Genomic DNA, 16,703 nt, shown 5'->3' with positions numbered 1-16,703 from the left:
CAAGGGCTCTCTTCGTTACAGAGTTAGTCCACCACAAGCATGCAAAACCAGGAGCCAGGGAGAGTTGACAGTGAGAGTCTATGGACCAGAGCCCAGAGGAGTTTCAAAGTCATGACTTCCTGAGACCGGCGATCTTGTCCAGGGTGAACTCAGAGCAGACATCGGTGCTGTAGGCCCACCTGAACTGAGAGCATCAGGGCATGTCTGCCTAGCCTCACCTTTTTCTCAGCATAGGGCCTGTTGCAGGAAAAGAATGGCTGCTTTCTAAGCACAAGAATCTACTCTGAAGAAATTCCCCCCAGCCTCCTGGCAGCAGGCGCCTTCCCTGTCCCCTACAGAAGGCGGCTGAGAGCTCATCTACTCTGCATTAAACAGCGAGGCCGGGTAGCTAGTGAGCTGGAACATCTGGGTAGACATCAGGGAAGGGTGGGAGGTATTCAGCCTGTGCTACTTCAGTCTCAGCTTGCCGCTTTGCTTGGGGACACTGCTTCTCCTGGTGGCTTGCCCTGGAAGGAAGCACAGAGCTCCCGAGTGACTCCTTTTTCTGTATCCTGCAGGATCACACCTCAACACCCAAACCCTGAACTCCACACACTCTTGTCATGCACACGGGAGGAGACCTGGACCAGAGGGCTACTGAAGGGTCGCACGCGTTCTGAGCTCCCCGGCATGACCTCTGTAAGGAGTTTCCTTTAGTCTCCTATTCGCATGAATGACTGGCTGTAGACGCATGACCTACAGTCTTCAGTCCTGCCTCTAGCGACTATGGATCTCTGTGGGAATCAGGACAAAGGCGGCGAGAGAAGGGAGCGGATAAGGAGCCCCAAAGAGCACACGGGTGCAGACACGAATAAGGGCTTACCGTGGCTGGGATGGTTGATCCGTTTGTTTGCGTTTTGTTTTGATTTTTGACTTCAAACTCATTTGTAAGAAATTCACACGATCTTTCTGGACCGAGGGAACGGGAAACGGCGTGAAATCAGTTTAGCCCTTTGTCCTCGTGTACCAGTCTCCTATACCCCCCCACACACCACATGCCACTCGTCCCCGCCCCACCCCCACCCCCGTGGAGGGACTGCTCTTCCCAGAATGACATGACACAGGTGCACACACGCAGGTCTTCCCTTCACTCAGTCTACACTGATTTTACTGTGACCTCTGAAGCCGTATGGATAAACTGGATTTATTTTTTTTTTTTATGTTGTCTCTCAGTTTCAGTATTAACTCACCTTCCAGTGGGAGATCATCACCCTGAGAGTGCACTCGGGGTTCCTTGTGTTAGAAATTTAAGAACTGAGGCAAGGAGCCCCTAGGCTTTGCTGTAGGGCTCAAAGGGGAGCCAGGGTCCCATCTCGAAGTTCTCTGCTGGGGAAGGACCTGTGGCTGTCCGAGGATCGCACCAGCATGTCCGATAGAGGAAGGGGTTTTCTAAACCGTCAAGTACTTCTATAATAGTCTGTGTTCAAAGTGTAAACTGTTACAGTAATCAGCCTTGTGTATATGAAAACAATAAATACTATGCAAACCAATAGAAACACGTTAGCAGTATGTACAGAGCCCTAAAGAGCTCAGCTCCAGAGGACTTCTCCAGGCTGTGGGAGGAGCTAAAGGCTGTCTTTCACTGAATGAGGAAGGGAGTAGGGCTGTGAATGTACCTGCCAGTTCCTAGGTCAGACCACCCTGAGGTCTCCCAGAGCCAACTTGGTGCTTGAAGTGCAGTGCAAGTGGCCGCAGTCTGGAGGTCCTGACACAGACAGCTGGGCTCAGGCTGGTCGGCCAAGTGCCTGGCTCTGACCACGGGCCCAGCGCAAGGAGAGCCGGAGCAGGATAGAACTGCTGACCAGGAGGCTGAGGAGAGACCCTCTTCTATCTAGACTCAGGGCCAGGCCAGGAAGGGAACCCTCAACTGGCTGGTCTTGCCTTGGAGCCCTCAGGGAAGAGCCTTAACGTCACACTAGAGTCTCCTGCAGAGGGAGGCCCGAATCAGCACAATCCGGCTCCGCCATGCCCGGGCGGCGCCCCCTAGGGCCAGGAGAGAGACTGGCAGGCTCTTCTCGCTCTCCCGGAGCCACTGGTGGACAGCGGTCACCTTCCTCGCCTGCCGCTCTTCGGGGTGTCGTCGGGACACAATAAAAACCTTCCAAGTAGCACAGACGCCCCTCCATGCCCGTACCCCCACGCCCTGGAGGCCCTCCCGGGGACTCCAGCCCGCGCGCGCTCTAGCCCCGGGCCGGTGCGCGAGTTGGGGGGGGGGGGAGGATGCTGTGGTCCGCGGGCGTGGCTGGCTTCCCTGGGGGGGAGGGGGCGGCGGCCCCCGGAGGGCGGGCGAGGATTGGCGCGGGGTCGCCCCGCCTCGCCCCGCCCCCTCCGCCCAGTAGCGCCTCCTAGCGCCCTGCGCGGCCGACTCCGCTTTGGCACCCTCCGCTCGGTCTGGCTTGGCTGCTTGGCACGCCGCCCCCGCCCACGGCGGCATGGCTGCGCGCTCCCGTTGCTAGTAGGAGCTGTTTTAGGAGGAGTTTGGGGTCTCCACTTGATGCCTAGAGAATGCTGCAGTCTGCACCTTAGACGCTTTTTAGAAGTTTTGAAATGATTTTTTTAATTGTTATGAAAAAAATGAACTATGTCTTGGCTCTCTCTCACATGCTCTGTTACTGAGAGAGACCAGCCCACCCTACTCTGATGTATAGACCATTCTCCCTACACCAGCTAAACAAATGTCAAATTAATAAAGAAATGGACTCATGGCACTGGTCTCCATCTCTTCTTGGTTCGTCTTTGGGAGTTTGAGGTGCTGGGCAGGAATATAACCTGGTTTGGGGTGTGATGGGGTCTGTTGAGTGGCATCAGGAAACATCTCTGTCCCAAGAAGGGGGTCCACCAACCCGCAGATCCTGGAAATCAGTATCATCCTCCCTACAAGTGCCCAGAAAGAGCTGACAACCTGGCTCTCACGAGAAGGGGTCTGGGCAGGTCCCTGTCCAGCAGACTGGTGACATTCACTAGGGGGAGGTTTCGGAGTCCGCCCTTGCTGAGCTAGCAAGTAGTCCCTGTTCGAAATTAGTTTCCAACACTCTGCAAAGCTGGGGGTCCCCATCAGTGGCGTTTCCGCCTCTGTCAGATAAAGAACAGAGCAGTTTCTAACGTCTTGCATTTGTCGCTAGAGGTTACCAGACAGCACCCCTTTATCAGTTTCAGCATTAAATAAGAGTCAAGTCATTTGCAGAAAACGACCTTCCCTAATTTATTACTGCAGAGTGACCAAATCTTTGTCCCTAAAACTGCTGGCGCTCCTCAGCCCCACTCCACCCACAGGCACTGAAATCCCAGCAACTCCAGCCCCTGGGTTTGTATTCTCCAGAGGGTTTTTTAAACACTTTCAGAACTACAACTGCCTTGATTGGGTGGCATGTCTGAGAATCTGGAATAGTTGACAACTGGCCTAGTCTAACATAAACCTAACATAAGCCGTCAAAACTTTTTCCTGGAGGTCTAAGTCCAGACAGCCAAAGATGAACAGAGATACATATTAGAGAGGGGCTATTAACCAAAAGTTAATAGAAAATGGAGTCAGAGAACATCTCAAAGAGTTACTGGGAGCTAAGATCAGTTCAAGGCACACCGTAAAGAGGTAATTAAAGAAAATAGAACCCATTCCTGTTGATGTAGTGACTAAAACCACTCCAAAGAGCAAAGCCCGTCCCGCTGGGGTAAGAAGGAATTCCTGTGGATATGGAGAATGGAGCATTCCTTGGCCAGTTGAATGGCGTACCTCAGTCCTCCAGGGCGAATTACAATGTGTTGGTCTGTTGATGTGGTTTTGAAAGTAAAACTTGTTATAAAGTAGAAGTTGATTTCCGAAAATACAGCCCTCTTTTGTATGGTGGGAACAAAATAAAAACAAAACAAAACACTGACTTTTTCTCAGGCTGAAGAGATGGCACCAAGAAATCAGAGTTGGGTTCCTGTCACCCAAGCTGAGGGGCTCACAATGGCCTGTAACTCCAGCCCTAAGGGGTTCAACATCCTTTTCTGGACTTCTTTGATGGACACACACACACACACACACACACACACACACACACCACACACACACACAGAGACAGAGAGAGACAGAGACAGAGAGACAGAGACAGACAGAGAGACATACAGAGACAGAGAGAGACAGAAAGAGACTTTTAAAGGTCTTTAAAAAATAAAAGAACTCTTTCTCGTGTTTTTCTTTTTTGAATCCAAACTTAGAGAAAGGTCATCTCCCCTTCATAAAATCCTTTTTAGCCCCTCGCTTAAATCCCTATGGCACAGTTACATTACAGTCAAATTCTCCATGGCGAGCAGGCTTTCTCTACCTCAGTCCTCTGCCCCAAACAAAGCTAATGAAGAAAAGGCTCTAGTCCCTCACTCGTGAAGAAAACCCAGACACCCTCCAAACATAAGTCCAAGTGGCCTGGTCAGGAAGAAGTCATCTAGACAGCCAATCACCTTGTACCTGCCATTTTGCACTTTTGGAAGGTGACTTCAGGAAAGAATCTAGAGACCATCCTGGCAGGCAAGCCCTGATTTCCCTCTGCACCTTTGCTTCCCCCTTGTCAAATGAGAGCTTGTGCCCCCAAGAACCAGCAGATCGGGAAAATTCCTCAGAAACAAAGCGCATGGTGGTGGTGTTACAATCAGTGTCGTCCCAAGCCTCAACCCAACTGCCCTGCTTAGGACTCTGCCTCAGGAGCACAGGGCCTCTCACAGGAGAGAGATTTCACCCAGGACACAGCCAGATGGGCTAGTGAAGAGACCAAAAAAAGCTGGAAGAAACAGGAACTAACATTCTTCAGCCTCTGTGGAGAGTCCTCTTACATCCACACCCCTGCAACTCTGGGAGCTGCTCCGTAGCCTACTCCCTAAGCAAGCGTTTCCTACCCCAGAGATTTGCATTTCCCCAGAGAACAGAGAATGCCCCGTCTCCCCACTTACCCTGTCCTGAAGGAAGAAGGGGAAGCTTCACATTGATTCATACAGGGGTAGCTTGGGGCTGTGACCTCTGAGCCAGACCTCTCTCTCTCTCTCAAGGAAACAAATGAAGACTTCCGCAGGGGCCTCCAGTCCCTACCTCCAAGCACCCACCTTTTCTTAGATACTGGACTTGGGTAAGCAAGTGGAAACTCTGACCATGCACAGGGCGCCTACGGCTAATTCTTCCACACACGCACATGCACACGAGCACACACACACACACACACACACACACACACACACACACGGACTGGCTGATTTACAGTCAATCTTTCAAAGTGCAATTTGTCTAGGAGAAGCCAATGTGAGGCCCATGTGGGCTCCAACCAATGGCGACACAGCGCTTGCAGCTCAGCCAGTCTCAGGTCTGTATTCTAATGGGCCATATCTTTATCAAGGAAATGTCCCTTCTCTGAACTTAAAACTTCTGATGGAGGGCCCCCAGACTCAGAGGCAGAGAAACCGGGTGCTCTGATTATGGAGAGCACCCCTCCTTAGGCCCAGTAGGCAGAGAGGGAACGCGCGGAAGGCCTCCCACCTTCTCTGGACACCTGACTTTCCAGAAGGCTGACGTAGGTGCCCCATCTCTAAGGAAGGGCCTAGCCAGAGGGCAGTCGGAGGCTCGGGGTGGGATGGGGGGTTCTGATTCTCCAAATCTGCCATGAGATTCTGGGCCACCATTTATAGTGCTGGCCTTTAAGGGCTCCTCGACCTCACTGACCTGAAGACCATGGAGTCCAACCTGCAGGGGACCTTCCTCCTGAACAACACACAGCTGGCCCAGTTCTCCGAAATGAAGGCTCCCATGTGCCAGTACTCGGTGCAGAACTCCTTCTACAAGCTCAGCCCTCCGGGACTTGGCCCCCAGCTGGCGGCTGGGACACCCCACGGAATCACTGACATCCTGAGCAGGCCGGTGGCCACTCCGAACAGCAGCCTTCTCTCCGGCTACCCCCACGTGGCAGGCTTTGGTGGACTCAGCTCCCAGGGCGTCTACTACGGCCCCCAGGTGGGGAGTTTTTCCAAGACTGGGAACGAGTACCCCACCCGGACCCGGAACTGCTGGGCAGACACAGGCCAGGACTGGAGAGGTAGCACTCGGCCATGCAGCAACAGTGAGTACAGGCCCTTCACCCCCAGCCCAGCCTGTCCCAGGGAGGAGGGAGGAGGTAGGGGTTCTACCCCACCTCAGCCACAGTTACATAGCCCTGCTCCCTTTCCTCAGCTCACAGCAGAACTGAATCCCACCCTCCTCGCTCCTCCCTCCTTCCACCTAGCATAGGTATCTGAACCCGCCATCCCTCCTTGCCCTTCAAGGGACCTTGGGTACTCCAGGCCCCACGAACACAGCCCACCCGACTCTGTGCAGCGCTGGGCTGGCAGCTCAGTTTGTTTCTGCCCGGAGTCATGCTGCCCCTTCACACGGGGGGCACAGTGCTACCCTGGTGAAGAAAACTTACCGGATTTAGTATTGTATCCCTAAGGGCCCAATTTTGCACAGCGTTGTTCCAAAACCCACTGGGGTCCCATCCTGAAGCCAAGGCCCACCACCCACCTTCCTGCTCCCTGTTTATGTCAGCAACGGAACAAGAGTGCTAAGCTGACCTTGGCCCTGACTGCTAGGGGCAGGGGGTGGGAAGGTTACCCATACCCGAAACTTGGGTTTCTAAGAACTGTAGTGGAGGGGTGAGTATTATGCCAATCAGGGATCCAGGAAATGAGGCACACTGGGAGAGAGTGGCAGTGGTTTCCAGGGTCCTCAGGACACTAAAGGGGGATAAACATATGGCAGGGACAGAGGCAAAGCCCCCTCTACTTCTGTTTAATCTCTGTCTCCCACACTGCATGAGAGATTTGGAACCTAAGATGGGAACCCTAAAAACTCTTGTCTCCCACGTGCTGTGCCTGAATGACAGCCACCTTCCTCCTCACTCATCTCTTGGGACCTATCGTACCATCTTGTTTGGGGGTGCTATCAACTCAAGCTGTTTCTCCCGCACCTCCGCCCCACACTCCCCCATCCTGACCCAGCCCTTGATCTCGAATGCATACACACACTAGAAAATAGCCAGGAAAGCCAGTGGTCATTTTAACGGGAGAGGAGAGAGAACCGAAGTCTTTTAGGGTAGTGTTTCTCAACCTGTGGGTCGTGACCCCTTTGGGGATTGAACGACTCTTTCACAGGGGTCACATGTCAAATAGCATGCATGTCAGATAGTCCCAGTTCATAACAGTAGCAAATTGACAGTTATGAAGTGGCAACAAAATAACTTTATGGTTGGGAAGACACCATAACACAAGGAACTGTGTTGAAGGGTTTCAGCATGAGGAAGGTCTAGAGCCGCTGTATTAGGGGGTCCTTTTCATCTGCTGGGCTGAAGTTCCCTTCCTGTAACGAGAGGGCAGAGGACACGAGTTGCTGGATTACACTAAGGCCGAGCAGATGGGCACTTTGCTTACTTTGAGCCTCAAGCTCCTTCCTGAACAACCGGTCCTGACTGAGTTGGGGCTCTCCGGTCTCTCCACATGACTCTGACCCTCCAAAACCAGGCTGTGCGATAGATTCCAAGGGGTCTGAGAGAGGCTGGGCTTCCAGGCTGGCTGCTAGGCAATGCAGCCCATGGAGGAGGAATTGGAGCCGGAAGCCTTCACTTCTGTGCTTTTCCAGTGGACCTGGGAAGTTGGGGGCTCGTAGAAAGGAGGTGGGGAGGAATTCAGAGGCCCCAGAGGTCTGGTTGCAGCTGGCAGGTATTACCCATGCCTTGGTACATTCATGCACACACCAGAATAATAGCCAGGAAAGCCAGCGGTCAGTTTAACATAAGAAGAGAGAAAACTGAAGATGCTCATCTCTTAGGGTAGTGGTTCTCAGCCTGTGGGCCTCGACCCCTTTGGGGATCTGATAGAAGTAGAAGGAGCACCATGCTTTGGTGAAAGGAAGGGCATCCTTGTCTTGGTGTCTTAGCACAGAAAAGAAATTCCCATGCATCCCCTGGGTCAGACAACATCAGTGGATTGTGGGAAAACTAGGAAAGGCACAAGACCCAGTTCTAAAGCCTCACTGTCTCTGCAGCTGGTGCAGCTGCCCTCTAGGGACCCTGTCCACCCGGGGTGTGGTAGAGGTCACAGTAACTGCTATTGTCAGTGTCAGAAGTGCTGCTCAACTGACAGGTGTCACCGAATTCCTGGACTTCAGTGGCTTCTCAGTAGGGGCACACATCCCTGTGGAAGAATCAGGGCAAGCTGGCACACACACACACACACACACACACACACACACACACACACACACGCCCTGAGCAGGTTCTCATCAGGTCTCCACTCACCTTGCTAACTGTACTTTCCTCCCTCCTGGCAGCCCCAGACCCCCTGAGTGACACTATCCACAAGAAAAAGCACACCCGCCCTACCTTCACAGGCCACCAGATCTTTGCTCTGGAGAAAACCTTTGAGCAGACCAAGTACTTGGCTGGCCCCGAGCGGGCGAGGCTGGCTTATTCACTGGGCATGACAGAGTCACAGGTCAAGGTGAGTCTGCCAGGGCAGGAGGCCACCGGGTGAGAGGGAGGTGTGGTTGCCCATCTTACTGTGGAGGTTATAATAATTACCAACTCCCCCTCCCCCACACACACACCGTGACAGCCATCTCTACCTAGTCCTGTCTTAGAGCCTGTAAGCAGTACCATTAACTCTCACCTTTGTGGCCCCGTTTTACAAATAAAGAGACAGTGTCAGTTAATCAAGCCTGGTGCTTGTGGTCGTCTGGCCAGCAAGTGCAGAGCTGAGACTTGAACCGAGATCTGTGGGACGCTGACCAGCTGGCCCATTTTCCAATTGAATGAAGATAATACACGCCCTGTTCGCGCCCATGCACAGGAGGGTGGCAGAGACCAGCCACAGGCTACTCTTCAAGGTCCAGGGATGATAAGTGTTCCCACTGCCACACTGGCCTGGCCACAGTTTGCGTGGGGACACGGGAGAAAAAAAAACCCACGAGCCTCGCCAGCACTGCAACCTCGCTGTGAAGAAATGAAGAAGGGTGAACAGATTAGGGGGGTTCTGGGGCGAATGGGACCTACCTCAGCAGGTAGCCACAGCCACGAGAGAAGGCTGTGGTTCTCCTACTGCACACTCCTTGGCCTCTTTAGGGCAACACGGTCTTCCGCCGTCTTAGTGTACCTGTTATTTTTCTAGGGGCCAATTATTCATGAGGTTCCTGGAGATGTGTAAAGTTCAGAGAGGGGCGACTTCATTCATCCCGTTTTATGTTGCTTGCTGGAGGTGGGATGGAGGGCCAAGGCATGCTAGGCCCTGGGCTCTACCTTCCACTGCCCTGAGTCCAGGGACATGTCTAACCAGTGGTGTTTAAGGGGCTTTGGGCCAGATGCCTAGATTGCATCCGAAGCAAGGAGGAAGCTGCCGCTTAGGGGACGGTTGTTATAGCACTGGAAAGAACTGTGGCACGCCTTTATTTTATTTCACTTGACTTTATTTTCCCCCTGTGGGTAAGGCAAGTCTCAGGCCGCTGCACGGTGGTGCATGGTGGGTACTTGACTCTGGGATGGTGGCGAGGCGGTCGCAGTGGAGCCCGCCCCAGCACCCGGGTTGCTTTTTGCAGGTGTGGTTCCAGAACCGCCGAACCAAGTGGAGGAAGAAGAGCGCTTTGGAGCCCTCGTCCTCCACGCCCCGGGCCCCGGGCGGTGCGAGCGGGGACCGCGCGGCCTCGGAGAACGAGGATGATGAGTACAACAAGCCCCTGGACCCAGACTCGGACGACGAGAAGATTCGCCTGCTGCTGCGCAAGCACCGGGCCGCCTTCTCCGTGCTCAGCCTGGGCGCGCACAGCGTGTGACGCCGGGCCTGCGGCGCGGACCAGCCTTCCCCTCCCCTTTCCGTGCAGCCCGCTGTGGGCAGGGACCAGAGAAGAGGAGTTCCGGGGGGAGGGGGTGGAAAAGAGGAAGGAAGTGGAAAGAGGAGGAGGAAGCGAGAGGGAAGGAAGGGAAGGAGGAGAGGAATGGCGAGTGCCCCGAGAGAGGAGACGGCGCATCTCTCTGCCATTCCTCCCTCTGGGCCCCTTGCCCAGTCGGCCCTGCTCAGCAGGGAACCTGGCTATGGAACTCTCCAGATCCCCTAAGGACCAGCAGATTAGGGAGTCACACAAGGCACTGCGCCCAGTCGTAGGCTGGGACTGCAAAGCAAAAGGTGGAGGCCGAGGTCCAGGTGTGCTTCCCAGTGATCCCACTGCTGGGGACAGGAGGAAATCCACCTCTGCGAGGGGAGCGGGTCCTGAAAACAGCAATTCTTCAAACCCCGAGTTTCAGGACCCTGGGACCCCCAACTGCACTTTACTGTCAACGCAGATCCCGCTGTATCAAGGAAGACTCTGGGAAAGGGAGGAGGGGAAGCCAGGCAGAGGGAAAACAGGTACCCACCAAGGCATCGCGGGGCACCTAAGCACACCAGAGTTTGGGAGCACCTCAGCAGGATGGAGAGAAAGTCTCTGAACGCCACACTCCACCAGTAGGAGCACCAGACTGAGAGAACTTCAGGCAGGACAGGGGGGCTGGGAGTGCTGTTGGGCACCCAGGCTTTTAAAACCAAACTAGAATAAAGATGAAAATCCCAGAAACCTCCCCGCGGCTCCTGCGCTTCTCTAACGGAAATAGTGGCAGTGTTCTCTCACGTCCTGAAATTATCGGTTGGGCTGGAAAGTGGCCCCGCGGTTAAAATCACCTGCAGCTCTTCTAGAAGACTGGAGCTGGGTTCCCAGTTACAGGCTGCTCACAATGGCCTGTAACTCCAGCTATGGGGGGATACGACGCCCTCTTCTGGCCTCCTCAGGTACTGCATGCACGCTCACAGACAACACACGCACTCAGTTAATAATAAAAATAAATCCTTTTATAAAATAAATCAATCTAAAAAAAGAAGAAGTAGAAACCATCATCCACAGGCCAAATTGTTTTCTTCATCTACCTCCTTTTCTTCCACATCACAGGTGTTCCAGGATTAAGGGGAAGGGAACAGTCCTGTGATCACTGCCACCAGTTTCTTCCCTAACTGGTACCTCAGGCTCTAATGGGTGAGCCCAGATTTTGGCCACAGCTCTCAACTGTGTCATTCCTATTAGAAGGACCTGGGTCCTGTGCCCAGATTAAAAGTTCAGGCACACTGAGGTGGACCGTTCTTTTGAGCAAGTTATTAATATCATAGAAAAACAGCACATTGGGAGCCCTGAGTAGACTTCAGACCCACGAGAATAGCTGCAAATCCTATCTTGTAGATTTCAGGAGATGGAGGGCCCATGTTAGTGGTTCTCAACCTGTGGGTCTCAGCTCTTTTTGGGGGTCAAACGAACCTTTCACAGGGCTCACCTAAGACTATCAGAAAAGATTTGAAAAGATAATTCACAAATGTAGCAAAGTTACAGTTAAGTAGCAATGGAAATTATTTTGGGGTTGGGGGTCACCACAACATAAGGAACTATATATTTAAGAGGAACAGCATTGGGAAGGTTGAGAACCAGTGCCACATCGTTGATAAGTATTCCATAACTTTGTGCTTATAGGCAGGTTGTCTCTGATTCCAGGGCAGCGGGGTGGAGGGAGGTTTAGGTCTCTAGCTGATGTCTGTCTGTCATACCAAATATACCACCTGTAGCTCTGAAAGCTGAGGGGGCTTATAATCGTCCTTAGGGGAGACATGAGGGTATAGACACACAGTCAACTCTGTCGGGGTGCCAGCCACATTCTTTGTTGCAGCTGGGAGGGCAAAGAGGACAAAAATGGCTGAACAGTCTTAGCTCCAACCTCATACTCAGGTGAGGCCAGGTGAGGATAGGTAGCTGCCAATGTCTTGCCAGGTTCAGAATGGTCATAGCCAGACAGCGATGGTCAAAACCAGGGACAGGTTCTGAGCTCCCATTTCTAGGACCTGGATCCATGTTCTAGCCATCCTTAGGGTTGATCCTGGAATTCCATAACCCTCCAAAGGGACACAGGACCGAAAGGCCAGTGGACTGAGCCGTGCCTCTCTCTGCACCCTTGGGTGAATTGTTTAACTTCTGTGACTCAGTTTACTCATCTGTCGATGGGATGATAGTTATGTGTGCATATGTTGTAGGGGGTTGGGTAAGATTAATGAGGAGGGCATGAAGGAACAAGCTTTCAATCCCAGCCCTCAAGAGGAAGACACGGGTGAGGTCAAAGCCAGCCTGGTTTACTTACCAGTTCTAGGCCAGCCAGGCCTCCATCAAAAAGAGAGACGAACACTGAGATGCCACAGCTGGAAGACAGCAAAACCATGTCAAAGAAAAAAGAAAAAATAAAGAAAAGACAAAATGAGTGTAGCTGGCAGCTACCAACAGGAAATACCATTCCCAAGCAATGAGACCTTGCTTCCAGCTCGCCTGTCTCCTGCAACATTGCTGGGTAGAAACTCAATTCCCACAGTACTAAGGAGTGAAGCCTTTGGGGATGAAAACTCTACCCCTCATGCACTAGATTGGCGACCCTTAGAAGGAGTTGAGAGAAGGTCCTTCTTTTGGGTCCACCTGTCTCTTCAAAGTGAGGACACAGTTCACATCACCATCTTAGAAGCAGAAAAGAGTCACCGAACCTGGTGGTACTGAGACCTTAGACTTCTAGTTTCCAAGTACTGGAGTCACTCAGGGATGGGCATGGGGGTATAGCAGAATGGTGTGTGAAAGACACAGGCCGGAGGGGTGGCTCCCCACTTTGGCAAGGGGTAGCCGGAGCGTTGGGACCAAATCAGTTCATTTCTCTTTAAAGCTGGTGCCCTGGCTATAGCTTGAGGTGGCTGCAAGACCACTTCTGTGAGAGGGATGGATCCCATGAGCCATGCTCTGAGTCCAGAAGGCCACGGGCACTTAATACCACACACCCTACTCTTCCTCTGATGGCTCACACTAGTGGCCAAGGCTGGGACACATGGACTGACAGTCATAGCTACTGGCTCCTTATGTGCCCAACCTCCATGGGCCAGCTGCTGGCCTGGGGTCCTGAGAGGCTCTCAAAAAGGGGGCGGGGCAGGTTCATGTCACCAAAAACTCTCTTGGAACTCTGGACTACAGCTTGTAGGGACACCAGCTTGGACAGGGTGCTTTCAGGCAACCTGTAAGTGGTCAGTGGCAGGAAAGCTTGTGCCAGTAGGAGACCCTCCCTTTACCACTTCCCCACTCAACATTTGGAGTTCACAGGGTCATACCACTCGCCTGGCCACCACAGGCTTCTGTGTCTGTGCCTGTTCCTCCAGCCTTCACTCTGCCTCAGCAGCGGGGTGCGACAGGAGTTCTTGCTTGTTCCCTGAGATGCCGTGGTGGTCTAGGGTGAAGACTCCCAGACCCGCAGCAAAGGATGCTTGCACCGGATTGGTGCCCTCCGGCCAGCCACCTTCCAGCTGCTGCAGATGGCTGGCACTGTTCTCCTGCAGACGAATTCTGCTGCGGAAACGTGGGTTGCCATTCCGTGGGCTGCACAGGAGCTCACGTTCAAACCGCTCTCTGAACGGCGGGCTCGCATCCCACTGTATTGCTGGTGAACTCGGGCTGGCCCACTCCCGGCGCACTCGTTAGATCTCTGTGATGTGCGCTGTGCTTCCCTTAGCGCAGCTCAAGATCAGAAGTCCTTAGGGACCGGTGTTTCATGGCTCCGTCTTGACTTATTGGTAGTGAGGAACCAGGGAAGCCATGCAGTTCACTGAGCATGAGCTCAATCCAGGCTGACTCCAGAGCTCCCAATTTTGACTGCAATAAAAACTCAATAATAAAAAAAAAATAAGAAAAAAAGAAAATTTAGATAACGAAAATAGATTCCAATTTAAGAGCGGCACGGTAGTGGACATCTATTATTCTGGCACCCGAGAGGCTGAGGCAGGAGACTATGCACTCCAGACCAGCCTACATTTCAAGCCTGGTTCCATCTCTGTCGGGACTGAGTGCTTGCCTTTGCCGGATGAGAAATTCAGAAGCAGCTTTCCTGTGGAGAGTAAGACTAATTGTCTACAAAGTAAAGAAGAAACCAATTATGGGACAACCTTTGTGTAATAAAATCCTATCTAAAGTGTAAAAAAAGAAAAAACTGACCAAGGTTGAACACTTGTATAAAACAAAGCAAATTATAAATTAAAAAAAAAAACAGTTGATGAAAAACCAGGGCTGGGACACAGCTCAGTGCTGGAGGACACGCTTAGCATTGTGCCCTGGATTCCATCCTCAGCACCAAAACCAAGTAAATAAAGCAAGACTGAAAGAATAACAACACTGCAGGATGGAGTGAACTTGAATATATATATATATACACGTGTACATGTGTGCGGGCATGTGTGTACATATTTGTGTATATATGTGTGCATTTGTGTCTGTGTGAGCATGTGTGTATGTTTGTGTGTGCATGTGTGTGTGTTTGTGTGCATTGTGTACATGTGTGTACATCTGTGTCCATGTGTGTACATGTGTGTGCACACATTTGTGTATATGTGTGTGTGCATGTGTGCATGTGTGTGTGCATATTTGTGTATGTATGTGTGTTTGTGTGCACAAGTGTGCATGTATGTGCCTGGCTCTGCAGCTGGAACTGCTGACATCACCCAGGAACAACCTCCCCAGCCTCAAAGATGCTCTGAATCTCAAAGAAGACAAGCTGTGAGGATGGAAGGGAATTCCAGGTCTCAGTGCCCAGAGGCTTGTCCTAGAGTGACAGAAGGACCCAGCAGATGCTAGAATCAGAGGCATAAAGTACTGACTAAGCTCACAGTTGATCCTTGTAAAACCAAGGCTTATTAGAAGAGCTCAGTAAGCTAATGTTGAGGAAAAACACTTGCTGCCCATAGACTGTCATGCCCATCAGGAAGAGCCGCTGGGTCTGTACACACACCGTCATTAACCATATTCACCACATGCACAGTAGAGCTGGAAACAGACCTCCCGATTGTCTGCGAGTTGATACCCTGTTTTCCTCACCTGCCTCTGTGATCACCATTCCGATTTCTGCTTCTGAGCTTGGTGGTCCTAAATTCCTCATGTAATGTATATGTGTGTACATGTGTGTGTATGTACATGTGTTCTCTGTATGCACAGAATGTTCTTCAGTTCCACCCATATTGTCCAAATGGAGGATGCTCTTTTAATTTAAAACATTTCATTTTGTTTATTTGTTTATGGGGCAGGGGCAGTTCATGAAGATCAGAGGAGAACTTTCAGGAGTTGACTCTTTCCCTCCACCGTTTAGGTCCTGGGGATCCAATGTAGATCTCTCTGGCCAGCCTTTCCTTTCCATAGGTGAGTCAAATTCCTTCCTGTGTATATCCCCTGTCTTTAAGGATTCTGCTGCTGATGTTGCCACACCCCAACTATTGTGAACAGCCCTGCGACGGGCATAGAAACCAAGTTCTCTTCTGAAGACAGATTTCTTTGAGTAAAGATTCAGGTTAGCTGGATCTAGTTCTGGTTTGAGGAACTCCTGTAACAGGGGGCATGCGGGCTACGCTGATTTGCTTCCCTGATAGTGAACAAGACTCCTGCTTTGTCACATCCTCTCCAAGATAATGTCATGGTTTTAATTCGCATTCCCCAGGACTGGGGATGGGACTCAAGGGTAAAATGCTTGTCTAGGACGTACAAGGCTCTGGGCTTGATCCAGCGCTGAAGGGAGTTGGTCTTAATTTGTAGCTTCCCAATGGTTAGCCATGTTACGCAGTGTTCATATGTTCGTCGGTCATTGTGTTTTGAGAACCCTCTGTCCAAGTCCACTAAGGTTTCGTTGTTGTTTTAATTGTTGTTATTTTGGTTTGGGTTGGGTTTTGGTTTCTTGAGACAGGGTTTCTTTATGTAGCTCTGGCTGACCTGAAACTCACTCAGTAGACCAGGGTGGCTTTGAACTCAGAGATCTGCCTGCCTCTGCCTCCAAGTGCTTAGATTAAAGGTGTGTGCCACCCCGCCCCCCCCCACCCCATCCCCTGACACCCCCGTCCCCCCTTGTCCCCCCCTCCCATCAAGTCTCCTAAGTGTTAACAGGGTTCTTCTTTGCCTAGCTATTCCAGTTGAGTCCATTAGATTGTCTGGGTGCTATCCCCTTTTGAATGTATAGTGTGAACATATTTTCCCATCGTGACAGAGAGAAGGAAAGTAGCCAGCTTCGGCGTTCATGGTGATTAACGGGCTTACCAAGGGAATATTCGTTTATATAGGGATGAGAAAAGAAAATGAGAAGCCGTCTCAGACTTGAGACAGCAGAGCTAATGCTGCTCCACTGACTTCCGCTTCTCTACTGACTTCCGCTTCTCCACTGACTTCCGCTTCTCCACTGACTTCCGCTCTGCGAACCTGCTTGCCTCCCTCTTTTCCGAAGAGTGTAACGTTGACCCTTCTCTCTTGAGAAGCAGCCACAGCCAATATCAGCTTAAGAACCAAGTCCTGCTTGCTAAAGGCAAAACTGTCTAAACTAGAAACCCACACATTTCAGCTTCTGCGACGCTTGCTCAGCTCCAGGAGAAATCTCCTTTGGGGATTTAAAAAAGAAAAAAGAAAAAGAGGCTACCCTAAGACGGTCACAAGATTAAGACAGTGCCTGACCCCATAGAAACCATGATATATTCCTGGTGTTTTCTCAGAGCTGAGGAGGAAGGCTGTCCTCCCCACCTTGGTATCTTGGGGCCCATATTCAGTTCCATTACTCAGAGTG

General features: G+C 51.7%; 2 protein-coding genes across 30 annotated transcripts in view; both read left to right on the top strand.

Moving 5' to 3' along the window:
* Window positions 1-2,744, top strand: part of Ank1 (ankyrin 1) — a 178,641-nt gene extending 175,897 nt beyond the window's left edge. For 22 of the 29 annotated variants that reach the window (XM_039094577.2, XM_039094571.2, XM_039094582.2 and 19 more), the window contains one exon: window positions 558-1,535. In XM_039094577.2, the coding sequence (XP_038950505.1) occupies window positions 558-584 (27 nt within the window). In that variant the 3' untranslated portion in view covers window positions 585-1,535. Of the gene's footprint in view, window positions 1-557 lie in introns of all 29 variants that reach the window. The other 7 variants (NM_001395568.1, NM_001395562.1, NM_001395565.1 and 4 more) reach the window with 1 other exon arrangement.
* Window positions 2,745-5,423: 2,679 nt separating this feature from the next.
* Window positions 5,424-10,637, top strand: Nkx6-3 (NK6 homeobox 3). Its single transcript, NM_001109455.1, has 3 exons — window positions 5,424-6,119; window positions 8,363-8,532; window positions 9,623-10,637. The coding sequence occupies exons 1-3, from the start codon at window positions 5,735-5,737 to the stop codon at window positions 9,854-9,856; spliced, it is 789 nt and encodes a 262-aa protein (NP_001102925.1). The 5' UTR covers window positions 5,424-5,734; the 3' UTR covers window positions 9,857-10,637.
* Window positions 10,638-16,703: the final 6,066 nt, after the last annotated feature.

Source organism: Rattus norvegicus, chromosome 16 (genome assembly GCF_036323735.1).
Source record: "Rattus norvegicus strain BN/NHsdMcwi chromosome 16, GRCr8, whole genome shotgun sequence".
Classification (NCBI taxonomy): domain Eukaryota; kingdom Metazoa; phylum Chordata; class Mammalia; order Rodentia; family Muridae; genus Rattus; species Rattus norvegicus.
This window is presented reverse-complemented; position numbering and strand designations above follow the sequence as displayed.

What these genes read in the sequence shown, in the direction of transcription:
- Nkx6-3 (NM_001109455.1), top strand. Translation starts at nt 5,735, where the DNA reads ATGGAGTCCAACCTGCAGGGGACCTTCCTCCTGAACAACACACAGCTG. An exon ending in CACTCGGCCATGCAGCAACA is followed by an intron (nt 6,120 to 8,362) that starts GTGAGTACAGGC and finishes CCCTCCTGGCAG; the next exon opens with CCCCAGACCCCCTGAGTGAC. An exon ending in TGACAGAGTCACAGGTCAAG is followed by an intron (nt 8,533 to 9,622) that starts GTGAGTCTGCCA and finishes TGCTTTTTGCAG; the next exon opens with GTGTGGTTCCAGAACCGCCG.